The sequence below is a fragment of the Podarcis filfolensis genome (assembly GCF_964270895.1).
Source record: "Podarcis filfolensis genome assembly, chromosome: 7".
Classification (NCBI taxonomy): domain Eukaryota; kingdom Metazoa; phylum Chordata; class Lepidosauria; order Squamata; family Lacertidae; genus Podarcis; species Podarcis filfolensis.
The window spans coordinates 73040219-73056635 of NC_139603.1; the positions used below are offsets into that span (position 1 = coordinate 73040219).

The following is a 16417-nucleotide window of genomic DNA, read 5'->3' on the forward strand; positions in this document are numbered from 1 at the left end:
ATGCTGTTCTGAACTTCTTAAGCAGAAACTATTTATCAAAGGAAATGACTATATGAACAATGGGTGCTTCCCAAGCATATATACTCTCTCATATGTCCTAGCTGGACTGACAATTTGTTCCTTAGTCTTCTGATGAATGATTATATTTTGATTATGGTATACCATTCTTCAGTTTGAGCAATCTTTTATCATGTTTGAGCAATCTTTATCATCTACATTGGCTCTCAGTACGTTTCCGGGCACAATTCAAAGTGTTGGTATTGACCTTTAAAGCCCTAAACGACCTCGGTCCAGTATACCTGAAGGAGCGTCTCCACCTCCATCGTTCTGCCTGGACACCGAGGTCCAGTGCCGAGGGCCCAAGTTACAGGGAACCAGGCAGAGGGTCTTCTTGGTAGTGGCACCTGCCCTGTGGAATGCCCTCCCACCAGTTGTCAAAGAGAAAAACAACTGCCAAACTTTTAGGAGACATCTGTAGGCAGCCCTATTTAGGGAAGCTTTTAATGTTTAATAGACTATTGTATTTTAATATTTTGTTGGAAGCCGCCCACAGTGGCTGGGGAAACCCAGCCAGATGGGTGGGGTATAAATAATAAATTATTATTATTATTATTATTATTATTATTATTATTATTATTATTATCATCTTTAGGGCATTATGCTAAGTAAATGCCAGTGTGTCATAACAAACAAGCAAAAAACATAAGAAAAGCTTGGCTAGGTGAGACCAAAGGCTGATCTAGTTCAGCCTCTATAAGGGCAATAAGAAGAAGAAGAAGAAGAAGAGTTTGGACTTGATATCCCGCCTTTCACTCCCCTTCAGGAGTCTCAAAGCGGCTAACAATCTCCTTTCCCTTCCTCCCCCACAACAAACACTCTGTGAGGTGAGTGGGGCTGAGAGACTTCAAAGAAGTGTGACTGGCCCAAGGTCACCCAGCAGCTGCATGTGGAGGAGCGGAGACACGAACCCGGTTCCCCAGATTACGAGACTACCGCTCTTAACCACTACACCACACTGGCTCTCAATAACCTTCTTCCCTCTGTTGTTTCCCCATCAACTGGCATTTAGAGTCATGCCGCCTCCTAGCCTGAAGACATCATATGGTCATGGCTTTGCACAATCCATTTTCAGAGCTGTTTATGCTGGTGATCATCACAACTTCTTGTGCAAGCCAAACCCACTAAGTGCCATGCAAAGAAGACCTTCCCTTTCTCTGTCCTGAATCTCCCACAATTAGGTTCACCAGATGGTGCATGCTCTAGTATTATGAGAGAGAGAAAAGCTTAATTCTATCCACTTTCACCACATCATGCATAATATTATGTCTTATCTACTGTTTCCACCCTAAACACCTTTGAAGCTCAGCAACAAAAAAACCAGATGAAAGCAAGTGTGGTTGCATCACTGTAGCGGTCCCTGCTAAGTGTGTGTAGAGGATTGAAGTCTGTACCTGGTTTACAGACCGCTGAGAGAGAATGACTTGTTTTTGCTAATCTAACTGTGGTAAATTACTAAATGGTTCAGGATTAAAGAGTGAACCCTTTCCCGGAAACAAACAAATCAATGAACAACATAGTTAAAATGATAGGATCAGATTCAACTAATGAGTCTCACTAATGGAAGTCTCCACAGGGACTTCCACTAATACCTGCACAAGGACTTCGACTAATACAGTTGGGCTTTGTGCATTCTTCTCTCCCATAGTGCTGCTGACAGACACCCAAATTGGCTCTGGTGCAGTCAGGAGAAGCTCCAGAACAACAAAAGGATAGGGAGGGTCATTCCATCTGGCAAGTTGAAATGCTTGAGTTGATGGAATGATTGGCCCAGCACTACATTGAATTCCTCCCAGAATAATCAATCAAGGGATGGGTAAAGAAAAGAGGTTTACTACAGACATTACCACATATGTCCGTCTGGTAAGATTATACTTACTACTTGGGAGGACTACATAAATAACCCATTCATAAAGTGGTTACAACCAAATCGTTAACACCTGGTAATTGTTTGAGTGCAATTTGAAAAATTTGTGTGGGAGCTAACTATTCACTAATTATAGAGAAATATAAGGCCCATTTTATTTTTTTCTCATGAGTAGGCAATATTCAGTATCCAAGCAACAGGGAAATATCTGAAGGAAGTCAAGCTATATGCATATTTGAAATATAAAGTGTTATTTCTGGGAAATAAATTAACGATACGATGTGCAAGGTCTAAGCTCATTAGTGTGGTGCAGTACTTAGCAACGAGATGATTAACTGCTTGCATTTATGCTGTAACAATTAGTCTTCAACATCACATTAAGATAAAAAGTGCTAATTCTTTTTTCCTCACTGCTATTGTTTCTGATCAGACTCTAAGAGGGCTTGCAACATTCAGCAGATCTAGTCATTGCTTCTTGCTGGCACACCAGAGGGAATAAGCATGACCTGGACCTACAGAGTTTACAAATCTCATTGAGGTTTTGCTCCATGAGCCCTCATTTTGAATGATAGATCTGAAAGAGAACCAAAAGTGTGATTCATGCCACCCGAAAGGAGGTTCTGAAAGCTCTACAAACTAATGAAAATGCAAATCAGCCCTTACTTAGCAAGCTTTCAGAGCTCAGCTAATCTGGATAATTCAGCCAATTACTTAACATCAGAGACAGTGATAGGCCTACAATAGTTTAGAGCCACTTAATACTAAACAGATTAACAAAACAGCTGCCTTAACTGAGTTTCTGGCAGGAGTGGCAGTGTTGGAGAACTGGAGTCTCTAAAGGAAATGATTGGTGTGGAAGATGATTGAGAACAGGTTTCCCCAACCTAGTACCCTTCAGATGTCTTGGGCTACGACTCCTATCATCCCTGGGCACTGACAATGCTGTCTGGGGCTGATGGAGTTGTATTTTGAAACATCTAGAGAGAACCAGGTTAGGGAAGGCTGATCAAGAAGGACCTGTGCCTGAGTAGCTAACCTGTACTGTCAGCTCTGTCTCTTTCTTGTAGAAGGCAAAACAAAGTGATGAGTTAAGAGCTACCAGGAATGAAAAAACTACCATTTAAAACCCTACATGTTAGACACATTATGGGACTCTATTCAAATCATAAAACTGAAGTTAGATGATCGGACCATTCATAGGTAGTACAGAAATAATGTTGTTCAGATGTATAGGTCAGATTATATTGGGAGATCCAAACACTGATTCAATAAGGGTCTCTTCACATACAATACTGACAAACCACAATTTGTGTGTATTTATTCATTCTGAGAGTTCCCTGTTGGACATGTTGTGCTCTCCTCAAAGTTAGGGGCTAGAACTTTGTACTTGCATATTATTATAATTTACAGCATTTAAAGAAAATTAAGTAAATAAATATAGACGTTCCCTCAGTTAATTCCTGGAGGCTCACAAAGTATAGGCACTATGCAAGAGAAAAATGGGTACTAAGGACAGAAAGCTAGATTAGAATATTAAAAGTTGCTGCATATTTTATAAAGCATGGATTGGATCAAGACTTCGTTGATCTTTGTTTCCATTGAAAGAAATGAGAAACGGCAAGTCTCACTGATAAAAGTCTATTAACTTAATCTCAATCCCAACGTCAAGGTTCCTTCATAAAAGTTGGTCATTGTTTCTTTTTTAGAAATTTATCTTATTTCTGTCACTCTTCCCTTTTGGAGGAGTTGAGGGATGAAATCTAACAGGAGGAAATATTCTTTTTTTTTTAAGGAGGAGAAAGTATGGCAGACAGGATGAGAAAGAGAATTCTAAGATAACTGAAAAAGAACACAGATGAGAAATCTTAAGATGACAAAAACACAGTATAGAACCATAACTCAGTGGAAAAGGTCCTGCTTTGCATGCAGAAGATTCAAGCTTTGGAATCTCCAGTTATGGCTGAAGAGTCACAGCCAGTCAATAGACAGTACGGAATCAGATGGTTCAGTTGCCTGACTTGGTATAAGGCTACTTCCTTTGTTCCTAATAACAGATACAGATAAACACACCTCAATCTAAAGACAAGTCATCCATATAATCAGCCTCAGCTTCCATTTAGTAGAGTTCTGAAGATGAGAACAACAACAAAATGGGGACCCCTTTGACACTGCTTTGCAACATACTGTATTGCACTGGCAACTGATATAGTCCTAGTTACAGATTCCTCCTTTTAGTTGAAGGTGACCAGTGTAGTTGCAGGTGGATTTAGGAGCTAGCCGATGACAGCTGCCAGCTAGACATCACAACCAAGCAGTCTTTCAATTACACTAAAATGATTCTTGGGATGTTGCTGCCAAATTGGTTCCAGGCTCAATTTAAAGTGTTGGTTTAAGCGTCTAACGCCTAAAAAGGCTTGGGGCTTGGTTATCTCACGAACCAGCTGCTCACATACCAGCCTGCCTGCCAGTTAAGGAAAATCAGCAACTAAGGCTCTGATTGTGGTCCTGCCCTTAACTGTGGCACTAAGATTCCTTGATGACACTGAGATTATGACATCCCTTCCCCTTGGAGGCCTTGTGGGTTCCTTCTATTTTTAGCTTTTCAGACATCTATTAAATGCTCTTTAGCAAGCCTGTGTGAAGCTTGTCTGAGACCTGACTTGGGAGTCTCGTTAGAATAAAGTTATAAACAAAAATTTAAAAAGCAGCCGGTCCCTAGCTGGTACCTCTGGCCAGCTTTGCCTTCTGAGATCCAGGGCAAGTACACCTGGCTGCCACACTTCCTACACATGCCTGCTCTTTAATTTCATGGTAGTTTTCTTTTTTGAAGTTGCTTCCACCCCACATTTGCTGTCACGTTCTGTGCTTGGCTTTTAACCTTACACTGCATTCTCTAAATCAGATCTGTGGAAATCCAGACTAGCAAATGGAACCATCTTCACTTGGAAGCACATTCTCGGGCCTCTTCTGTGCTTTGATGTCCGCAGGATTGTGTAACCCTGCTGTTTTGTTGAGGGGGGGGTTTCAATGAGGTACATTACTAAAGAATTAATAAAGAAGAAGAACTCTGCAAGCTGGTGTATTATTCAGAGACATATTGTTCCTCTTCCAGCTTGAAATATATTATTTTTAAAAACCATTGTTTTCTTCTTATGAAGTAATTATGCAATCATGTCTTAAAAGTTAGGCAGATCAATAATTTACAAGTTTCACAATCTTGATTCCTTAATGCAGCTCTATTTATTCATTTCATTGCCCTGCTTCTCCACAGCTGTGATCTCATTCTCAAAAATGAATGCCTCTTGCCAGAGGGGCCCATAGATTACCAGCATTTTAGAATTAACATAATTAAAACCAACACATTTTAAAACGCGCAAGGAACCCTGCTCAGGGAACAATCAGAGCAGAAAGGCCATAGATTCATCCGAAGTCCTGTTGACTTTCTTCTGGTCAGCTCAGAAGAGGTGGGATGAGTTTGGGTGGGTGCATTTCTGGGAGCAGAGGGGCATGGATGAGGCTCCACACTTGGCACTGGACCAACTTTGGATCCAGCAGATCCATTGCTGCCACTGCTCCACCACCTCAGTACCCCATTTGGGAGGGTTTACATTGGCTACTGTTGAAAGAAATACCATCAGCATCACGACTGCCTATATCTTCAGTAGGCACAGTAGAGGCCCTATTGGTGGTCATCAGACATAATCCATTCATAACAGTGCTTAGCTAGAAGTTTCTCAAAGGAAAAATTCTGATTGTTTCATCACCCCCCCCCCCCAAATAAGGCTATGTGAGGATACCCAGAGCTTACAGGGTTAACAGCTCGGAAAGTTACGTCCTGTCACTGGGGGTGTGCTCACGTCTTTGTTTTGTGAACATTTACTTTCTGTTTTGCTGCACAGGAGATGCATCATGCCGTTGCTCTCTCCTGGCTGAATTGTTTTGCTGCTGTACAATAAACGCTTCTTAGAACAGAGAAGCTGCTGTCCGTGTGTTTTACTGCATGGCTGAGATTCTTCCACACAGGCACACGCTGTGCAGGTTACTCTGCTGTAGCCGGGAGAAGCAAGTTGACACAGGGAAGGAGGCTGGACGCCACAACAATCCCGCTGGTCGCAGCCTTAACGGACGCTCAACGGAACAGGCTACTACACAGAATGGTCCCCAAATATTCCCTGGCAATTTTTGTATGTGGCAGCCACCATCTCACTACCCTCCCTCCCAATGTCCCTTCCACACACACCCCCACAATGCCCTGTAACTTACTATGCTGGGTCCAAAACATTGCTGTGGATGCAAAAGGTGGCTAGAATGACAACACAGCTGCAACTGAGGCCTCAGTAAGCATGGCAATTGGTCAGTGGCTATGGGAGTTGTAACCTGAAATATCTATGCTGGGGAAGGCTGCTCTACCACAATGGTTCTGGGACATGTGGTAGTGGTGGGAAAACTGAAACCAAAAGCTGGTGAAGCCTGCTGATAACACCAGTAATACTCTACAACTAACTGAAACAACAGCATGAAACGGGCTTACATTCCAATACCCTTCAAAGATTCAAGAGACTCTCAATTAAACAAAAGCAAGGGGGGAAATAGTGCGTGCCAAATGAAGGTTAGTTTTCTATTTATATGACAGTGGAAACAAATATCTCCAGTTTATCAGTAAAAAGTGGAAATATAAGGAGAAAAAGCTTTTGTCAAGACCTTTCAAATGTAATTTTGATAGAGTGTCCTGGTTCAGCTTCAATCACCCACTCACAATTCAAGGAGTCTTTATAATACCCAGGCCAGCCTGGAGAAAGGATAACTCCACTGGGAGAAGAAAAATGCCCACCACAGGGAGCTGAAAAGAAGAAAACAAAGACTTGTATTTGCAGTCAGGCTGAAATTGCCGCAGTTTTCACACAGTATTCAGAAATAAAGGATACAACAAATGTGTTTGCACGTCAGTGTATAAAATAGCCCTCTGGCTGTAGGAATATTGGTGGTCCATATATGGAGCTTTCACAAGACACAGGCTAAAACACTGAAATAACAGATCTATTTGTGCAGCATACAGCCTTAGAGACTGACCTGTGGACCAATAAGTCCTCTGTTCAAATTTCACCACTTCTGATAACCCACTAGATAGACTGAGGACCACACTACGTCCTAGATAATGTATAACAGTGATTAAAAGCTACTCCAGGAGGAGGCAAATGAAAGAAATGAAATGGGGGGGGGGAGGGGAGGAAGAGAGACTTAACCTTTTCCTAACCTGCTTCATCCAGTGTATAGGTAAGCTATGAAACTCACTTCCACAGTGATGGACACCAACCTGGATGGCTTTAAAATAGGATTGGACAAATTCATAGAGAAGCTATCAATGGTTACTAGTCATGATGGATATGCTCTGCCATTGTGGTCAGAAGCACCAATGCTTCTGAATGTCAGTGGCTGGAAGCCGCGGGAAGGGAGAATATTTTTGTACTCAAATCCTGCTTGCTGATTTCCCACAGGCATCTGTTTGTGCTTTATTATGTATTTTGTGTTGGCATTTTGTAGTTTTGTGTTGTGGATTGCCCTGTGATCTTTGGATATGCATTTAATTCATCATCATCATCATCATCATCATCATCATCATCATCACCATCATTGGCTACCGTGAAAACAGGATGCTGGATTAGAGGGGTCATGGAGCTTGATCCAGCAGCCTTTTCTTGTTTGCATCCCATTTATCTGCTCCGAAATAGCCCTCTGTCGTAGCTTTTCCATTATGGGATTCAAACTGCATGTTTGTGAAAGCAAACACATTTTAAATGCTGCAGGGATAGGAAGCCATTTGTAAGTAGTGGTTTTGAAAAGGGAAGAATTAGTTCATGGGAAGGTTAATTCTTTCTCCCACTTACTCCATCCATGTTTTCAGTCTCCCCCTCCTGAAGTGGCTTTCATATTCCAAAAGGAGCAATGAGCTATCATTATACATAAGTAGTGTGCAGTTTGGCCCTCAGATAAACCATTATCTCCCAGCCTCAATGCCTTTCTTCAATACAGAGATTGTGATAATGATCTGCTTTGACAGGTCATTATAAAGACTGCTGAGATAATGTATCTAAACTATCTATGAAATGTGTTTCATGGCCCTAGCTTGTGTTAATGCCCCTGAAGTGCCATCAGAGACATAGCAGTTAAAGCATAGGTGAAATTTGTGCCAGATACATGGTAAATTTGGTCCATTTATGAACAAGTACAGGTAAATATGTATCCTTGTAGAAAGAACTCTGTAACACAGAGCTGAAGTTAAATGGATTATTTCCGCTGTCTGCATCAGAAATTCTCAATATTCTCAAGGAGTGTAATGTCCAGAAATGTCATAAAATAATTGGAAATAGCTCTATGTAGGATGGACACTTGTGCGACACCAAAAGAGAAGGAATGCATTACCCTAAAGAGAGAGAGGATAAAAGCTACTACTAAGAACACAGTCTGATTAATGACATGTGTCCTTAATCCAAATGATGCCTCAAAAGAGCATATTGAGAAGGGGGCTAAGCATGATTAGCTATTGATAATACTTGCCTTCAAAACTATATAAAATAAAACAAGAGGTACGATTATTGGCATGTTCCAACTATTGGAATCAATATTTTTGACGTTTGTTTAACTAGCACCACCACCCTAAAAAGTAAAATATCATGGTGGTAAAATATCAAGATGACATAGATGTTAAAATATCAAGATAATATCACCAATATTTTAGATTTTTTTTCTGATAAAGCAAATGTAACGTTTTTCCACACATTTCTTGAAAAACCCTATAATAACATTTACCTGTTAAGATAGACAACTGAAAGTCAATTCACTTGGAAAAAATTCTAACCCACAAGGAATGCTATCATATGAAAATGTCCATCATGCATTAAGCTTCTTGCATAATGAATGCCTGTAAGCCACACATACTATGATAGTAGCACTGAGTGGACTTGAAAAATGTTGCTACAATTGACAACAAAGTATTACATGACAAAAAACTCTTAGCATAAACATTAAATATCTATATACCTGAAGGATGCCATCTAATGATGTAAATTGTATTTTAAATAAATAGGAGCAAGGGAGAAGCAAGTACGGTAGACATAACTGAGACAAACGCACATAACATATAGACCAGGCATCCCCAAACTCGGCCCTCCAGATGTTTTGGGACTACAATTCCCATCATCCCTGACCACTGGTCCTGTTAGCTAGGGATGATGGGAGTTGTAGTCCCAAAACATCTGGAGGGCTGAGTCTGGGGATGCCTGATATAGACCATCAATTCAACATATACATAATTAATTATAAATATATGATAAAACTAAATGGACTTAATCAAGATATCCATCCTACCTCCGCACTTAGGGATAGGTCCACTCCACATAACTTTCCCGTCCAGCAATACACAAGTGATTGTTTCAGTTCCTTGAGTTTTAATAAAGCCTTCTTCACAAATGACAGAAATTGAACTTCCCAATTGAAAGTTGTCACCAAAGCGCCGTGCATTGATTGGTATACCAGGATCCGGACACTCATTGTGTCCAAAGGCTTTGAATAGAAACAAAGAGGAAAGGGGTAACATATAAGCCTTTCAGATTTCCAGATACATTAGGAAGCCCTATTCAGCTCAGACTTTACATGTTCCACTGAACTTTTTTTTTTCCAGTTCCCAGATTAAGGAAAGTCCTTTTCAGTTTCTCTTTGGAATGATAATTATATATGCCTTTTATAGGTGTTTCAAAGGAATTTACAAATACAACGTAAGGACAGCTCAAAATGGTTTTCAAAACAGTACAAAATAACAACTAAAGATCAGTTTAAAAACAATTCAAAATGAAAACCTATTCATCCAGCTGGAAATTGTCTTAACAAAAATGTTTCCAATTGCTTCTGGAAACTACCTATAGTGGGCACCTGTCATATCAAAAGTATGGACTAACTGGAACATATGGAATACATACCAAGTTTAGACAAACCCTAAGCATGGCAACTATAGAAAGGAAGTATTTTGCATTTCTATGTCATCAAATAAAAATGATATCGAATAAATTTAGAATGATCCTGAACATATCTAAGTCTCCCTCCTCGTTCTTTCCAGTGAGAGGGAAAATATGATCTTAAAAAAAGAAATGGAACACAAAAATTGTGTCGCCACCTTAACTTCTGCCCTGTTAGTCTTTGGATATGGCAGTAAAACTGAAGGCAGTTCAGATAGAAACATATATGCAGTGTATATATCATTAACTTAGTATGACTCATTATTCCTATACTTGTTTACTAGTAGGTTAGCATTTCGTGACAGTACATTGTGGTTTGAAACACTTCCTTTTGATTATTGAAAGAGAGTTCAGTAAATGTCTTCTATTAACATTTTTCCCCCTGCTCCTCTGTGCTCAGATTCATATGATGGAGCACATAATAGAGAAAGTCACTCGCTGCTAAAGTCAAGAGGCTTGCAGGCAGTAACAAGCTGTTGAAAAATCTGTCTTTGCTAGAGTTCATCCTTTTTTAAACTAGTGACTATTCCTGTTTTCCCCAAAAAATGCACCATCTTCACCTCTCTTGAGAAGGAAAGAAAGAAAACAGTGGTGGGCAGCTTAAGAAAGCTTTTGCAATTGTCTTCAGCCTTTGACAATTCAAAGTGTCTCTTAGAAAAGTCAGACCACTAGCAAGATAAGGATTTTAATAGGAAATTTGCCATAGACAGAAGAGGCACGCGGGAGGGACTGCATTGTATGTCATCGTCCACATACTCTGATTCTTCTGGCGCCAAGGCAAAGAAATTAATAAGCTAAAGTAATGTAAAGTTATTGTTGCATTGCAGTCTAGTCCAAGAGAAACAATGTGAGAAAAGTAACCATCACCACAGAAAAATGGCAACAATGTAGACTATGCAAAATGTACAAATAAATACATATTAATGTATCAACTGACTACTGAGTAAAAAGTATGGTTAGATTTGTTTTTTTTATGTGGATGCATAGGAGACTACATTTGGGAAACAATGAATTCAGAACACAAAGGTCCATGAGCTGAGTTTTGTTTACTGAATGGAATATTTAATATTTATTTATAAGAGTTATATACCACCTAATAACCAAGACTCTCTGGGCTGTTTACAGTTAAAAAAAAAATACAAAAGAAGAAAAATACAAGCATGAAGTCTGAAACAGAATAAACCTAGCAATCACTGAAAACCGAAATAAAAATAATTACAGGAGGCATCATTAATGGATAGACTTTTTTAAAAAGCAGTAAAGTATTTTAAAATGGAGAAGCCTGGAAAATTATTAAAAATAAAAATGTGCCCACAATGTCAGACTGTCAGTTTGCATTTCTTAGTACAGAATGTATTGATCTAATGTGTAGAGATCTTTCCTATTCTACTTAATTCAAGAGGGTTCTGGAAGCTTCTCTGTGTGAAAGAAACAAGCAGAAGGTTCATGATGTTTGGGTTATTCCTTCAGAGAAGTCGAGCACAGCTGTTTAAACTGGTTCTGTTATCTCTTTCAGTCAAGGTCATGCTGATTAAAATAGTAGGAACAGAAGGAGCCTGGCCTTCACACTTTCTCTTTCTATCTCTTTTCTGTCTGGTGTATGTTCTGTACATAGTATGCTTAGTGTTATGGTTTAGACTTATTATAAATTATTGTAAATTTAAGTTAAGTCTGATGCAACTGGATTTCTTATGCACAGTGCCAATCCTGGATGTGTTAGATTTGTGACCATTATGCTCATTTGCCTTCAGTAGCAGTAAAGCTCTGCTGGATGAAATACAATTGCCTCTGGTCTATTTTTGGGGGATCCTGAAAGTTGTTACTCTGCTAACTATACATTGGAATCTACTCTGGATCAATATTGAGTAGACCAGCGGTAGGCAACCTAAGGCCCGTGGGCCAGATGTAGCCCAATCGCCTTCTCAATCCGGCCCGCCGGCGGTCCGGGAATCAGTGTTTTTTTTGCACGAGTAGAATGTGTGCTTTTATTTAAAATGCATCTCTGGGTTATTTGTGGGGCACGGGAATTTGTTCATATTTTTTTTCAAAATATAGTCCGGCCCACCACATGTTCTGAGGGACGGTGGACCGGCCCACGGCTGAAAAAGGTCGCTGACCCCTGGAGTAGACTTTCCATGACACAGACAAGCCTATCTGGGGTGTGTGGGGGGGATTGCACTAAAAAGGATGCCACCACTGAAAAGGTCCCCTCCGTAGCAGCCACTTGCTACACCACATTTGACAAAGTGAGTTCTCTGGTCTCACATCATCCTACAGCTCCCTGCATATACACACAGAGATCTGCTCTGGAGCATGGGAGCATGAGAAGTAGTGTAAACCGCTGATGAGAAAGGTCTAACTGGCAAGAAAAAAAAAGTTGCCTTGCCCAACTCCATTTGTGTAGGCTCCATTGGATTCAAGCTCTTCTGTGAACAGAAGGACACTGCTGAAATCAAGCCAGTGTATTTAAAGAAATATAAATTATTCTGGGTCAGTGTATGTGTGCAATGTTGGCTCCCTGCAAATTCAGCACAGAAATAAAGGTCATTATATAATCATATCGTGTGTCTTCAACCAGGAGCACTGTTGCTTAGGATAAACCAAGGCCACACTGTTCCTCATCGTGATCCAGTCACAGTACCATCGGTACATATATACTCCATTAACTAACATATAGACTGATACACCTTGTATTCTGTACTTTCTCTCCCTTTCAGGAAAGCTGTGAATATAAATACAACTGAGTCTGCAATCCTACATAATGCTTACTTATACAAAAGAGGACTCACAACTAGACAAAACTGCAAAGGACCAGTCTGTTAATCTTCTAAGAAAAACATTTCAAATTCCAGAAGATTTTGCTGTATTTTTCAAAAGTAAACAGATTCAAAACATGTATAGATGAAAACTTCAATGAAACTTGAGAACAAAGATGGCCTACTGAAAATTAATTTATAAAGTGCCCTGGGAAGAGAAGAACTGTGTCTTAATTTGGGTCTACATTTAGAATCAGATAAACCTGGCAAAACGTGGGAAGCAAAAAGGAGGAGAATTACTAGCGGCAAACAAGCAGTTTTAAATTACAAGCTGCTATGACATACGTCACAGCTAATTTAACTTTAATGCTCTTCAATTACACTTTGACAACTTATTAGTGACAGTACTTGCCACCAGTGTCACTTCTGCAAAGGAGTAAACCTATATTATAATTAATTGCTTAAGCTCAGTTAAAAAAAAACAAAAAAACCCCACAGCTCAACAGTCATATAATCTTTCAGAAAGGCCAATATAAGCAGACAGCTACCCTGTTTGCCATATTTACAAGGCACTGAAACCTTAAAATACCAGCTTCATCAGGGACAGATGAAATATCATAACCCTGGAGGGGAAATAACACCCCAAACACTAAGCACTTAATAATCTTGCAGCAACTCTGTTTCATACAATAATCACATTACAAAGAAACAGAGCAGGAGAGCAAATTAAAATAATCAGGAAATATTCATTATATGCTTCTCCCATAAACTTCATAAACTTATTCCCCTACAGAAAGATCTGGCTGAAGAGTGAAGTGAGGCAAGATCCTTGAGCAAACCTCTCCTTTCAAAGCACAAAAATGCAAAATGCGCAATCAGTTACTGGGTCAGAATACTGACAGAGTAGAAGAACAGGTTAAAAAATATTGGTCCAAGTATTTCTTTCCCCATACTTATGGAACTGGTTTTTTTTTGCATTTGACTAGTAACATTTGTGAAAAAGCATCTAAATTCTTTTTTTGAAAAACCATGTACCATAGAAATGGTTTGCATTCAAATTTATATTGTGAATTAAAATGCTACTCACTGTTATATGTGATATTGAATCCTCGACCTGACATGGAGTGGTCAGCTTGAAATTCCAGGCGCAAAATATGACTATTACTAGTGAGATGGGATGGCACTTCGGCCCCAGTAAATGTGCCCAGTATTGGAGAATCAGGAGAGTCACCATCTTTAATTGCAAGGAAATCAAACTGAGATTCCAAGTCAAAGTCATTAAAGGAAAGATGAATTCGGCTCCCCGGGTCTGAGATGATTGTCCATATGCAGTTCAAATTATTTCCATATCCCTCTGGGTAGTCAGGAGAAAGGACAGTTCCCATTGGCGCCGTGAAATTAGAAAGGCAAGGAACTGTCAAAAGCCAGGAAAGAAATTAGAGAATGATATATCAGAAGCTAGTTTAAACAGGCGATTCCAAATCTACATCCCAATGTCATCCTTAAATTTCTGTTATCTGCTCATTTTCTCACTGGAAAAAGAAATGACCTTCATCATGAAAACAACAAAAAGTCCAGAAGGTTGTGCGCTCACCAAGCCACATGGTTATTCCAAAGCAATTGAAGCTATAAAGGACAGTTTTCCCATAGCAGATCGATGCTACAGAAGCCTTTGCAATGAATGAGACCCATTCACAACTGTTGCTCATGTCTTGCTTAGCAATTAATTCTTTAAAATGCTGAGATAAACTTTACTTGGGAAGAGACACAACAAGGCAATTTTTCCTTTTGATAATTCTGATGGATGCACATTTGGATGGCTGTTCTCCCGACCCACCCTGGTACACAAGCCACACTATTTGTCCCCCATTGGAATAGATTTTCAGGCACAAACCCCTTTCCACAGAAGGACAACTGTAGCTGCAAATTGATTATTTTATTTTCTACTATTTTTTCAATTTGTGAGAATATCTGCCAACAGCTGACCAAGAGGGAAATGGAGCAGTTATATTATACTGAAATCACAGCAGGTCTCATGAGTTATCCATGTCCAGCAGTTCTTAATCACTTGATACTACTTATTTTCCCTTTTAGGGAACTGTTCAAATGAACAATTCCACACTGAGCACACTAACAGTCAAAAGCTCAATGTTGCCATGATAATTTGTAGCTTACAAATAAGTATAAGAAATGAAGTAGGACCAAAATAGTTTTCAGCTTTCCTTGTTGGCTCAGACAATATTTCATACCTAATACGGCTATTTTACTAACCCTAATGTAATTTATAATCATAGCTGTGATAATCTTGTGTTTATGTGTATTTTCTTATACACACACACACAAACTATACAATATACAATATATTACATAAATGGTGAATTTAGCCCTGCGTAATATTAATACTTGACAGCCAAAATATATCTCTCTATGATTATGTATGTATAAAAAGATATTCATGTATAATTCATGGTGTGGGGGAAGGATCTGTAAATAATTTAAATGCCCTTGATTGCAATTCAGCCACTACAATCTTCGTGAAATGTAACGGGCTTATAAAAATTCCTATAAAATAGAACATAAGAAAGATAAAATGCAAATATAAAGTATGCTTCTTTTGTGTGAAATTACAAGATGGCAGCATGAAAGCACCCAACATTCTGGATGAAGACAGGCAACATTTACTTTTATTGGAACAAAACTTTGCCCTTAGAATATAAATGGTGATAGCATTGGAAAAGTGTATATCATAATTAAAACAGGCTTTTTTAAAAAAAATAGTATGTGCTGTCCTAAAATATTTGGAATAAATATGTTTATACTCACAAATGCAGATGGGTATGTTTGCTGACCACTGGTTATTTTCTTGACAAACAATAGATTTTTCTCCAATAAGTTCAAATCCAAACTGGCACTCAAACCTTAACACATCGCGATTGGAAAATCCATCCCCTTCTCTAATGCCATATAATGGAGTTCCAGGATCCCCACAGCTTTCTTTTTCAATCTCTGTGGAAATAGCAGATAAACAATTTACTGCCCAAGAAGCAAATTAAATAGTCAATAGTCATTCCTCCAAAACTAAAAGGCTGGTGGGAAGACTGTGAGGATATAAACTGAAAACTGATATATAAACTAAGAATTGCTAATGAAATCTCTGTCATTTCTAAACGGTACACAATCAAATATGGGAGAAATAAGTTTCAGTCTTTTATACAAAAAGTAAGATTTAGGCACTCCCAATTCCCAGTGTATTTTTATATACACAATTTTCAAACAATTGTTCATATGGAAAGTACTGTTGATTTCTGTTACATTAATTGAAGCATATTAAATATATAGATAGATATTGGTTTGATTTGGACAGGGTCAATTTCAAAAATCTCAGATTTTCGGTTCAAACGAAGTGCTAACATTGACTTCAAAATACGGTGTCAGGTTTCTCAAGACAAACCACATCACTATAGACTGTATCTGTCATGGGCTGTCTTTTCCCCCAAGCACATTCGATGAGTGAGTATGACTAGGCTATTAATAGTGATCTAAGAAAATATAAATTACCCTTGGCCAAAATATTGTTTAAAATATATTGTACTGTGACTTATTTATTACCCTGTTAATATTATGCACCATTGCTATACAACAGCCTTTGTAAACCTGGTGCTGTCCAAATGTTTTTGGACTACAACTTCCATCAACCCAGATGGGAATTATACTCCAAAATATCTGGG

General features: G+C 39.0%; 1 protein-coding gene across 5 annotated transcripts in view; it reads right to left on the reverse strand.

Annotated features, from left to right (window-relative positions):
- CSMD3 (CUB and Sushi multiple domains 3) overlaps window positions 1-16417 on the reverse strand; it is a 584373-nt gene that overhangs the window by 199024 nt on the left and 368932 nt on the right. For all 5 annotated transcript variants that reach the window (XM_083621789.1, XM_083621788.1, XM_083621791.1 and 2 more), the window contains 4 exons: window positions 15513-15695; window positions 13777-14103; window positions 9290-9484; window positions 6626-6764 (listed from right to left, as the gene is read on the reverse strand). In XM_083621789.1, the coding sequence (XP_083477915.1) occupies window positions 6626-6764; window positions 9290-9484; window positions 13777-14103; window positions 15513-15695 (844 nt within the window). The remainder of the gene's footprint in view (window positions 1-6625; window positions 6765-9289; window positions 9485-13776; window positions 14104-15512; window positions 15696-16417) is intronic.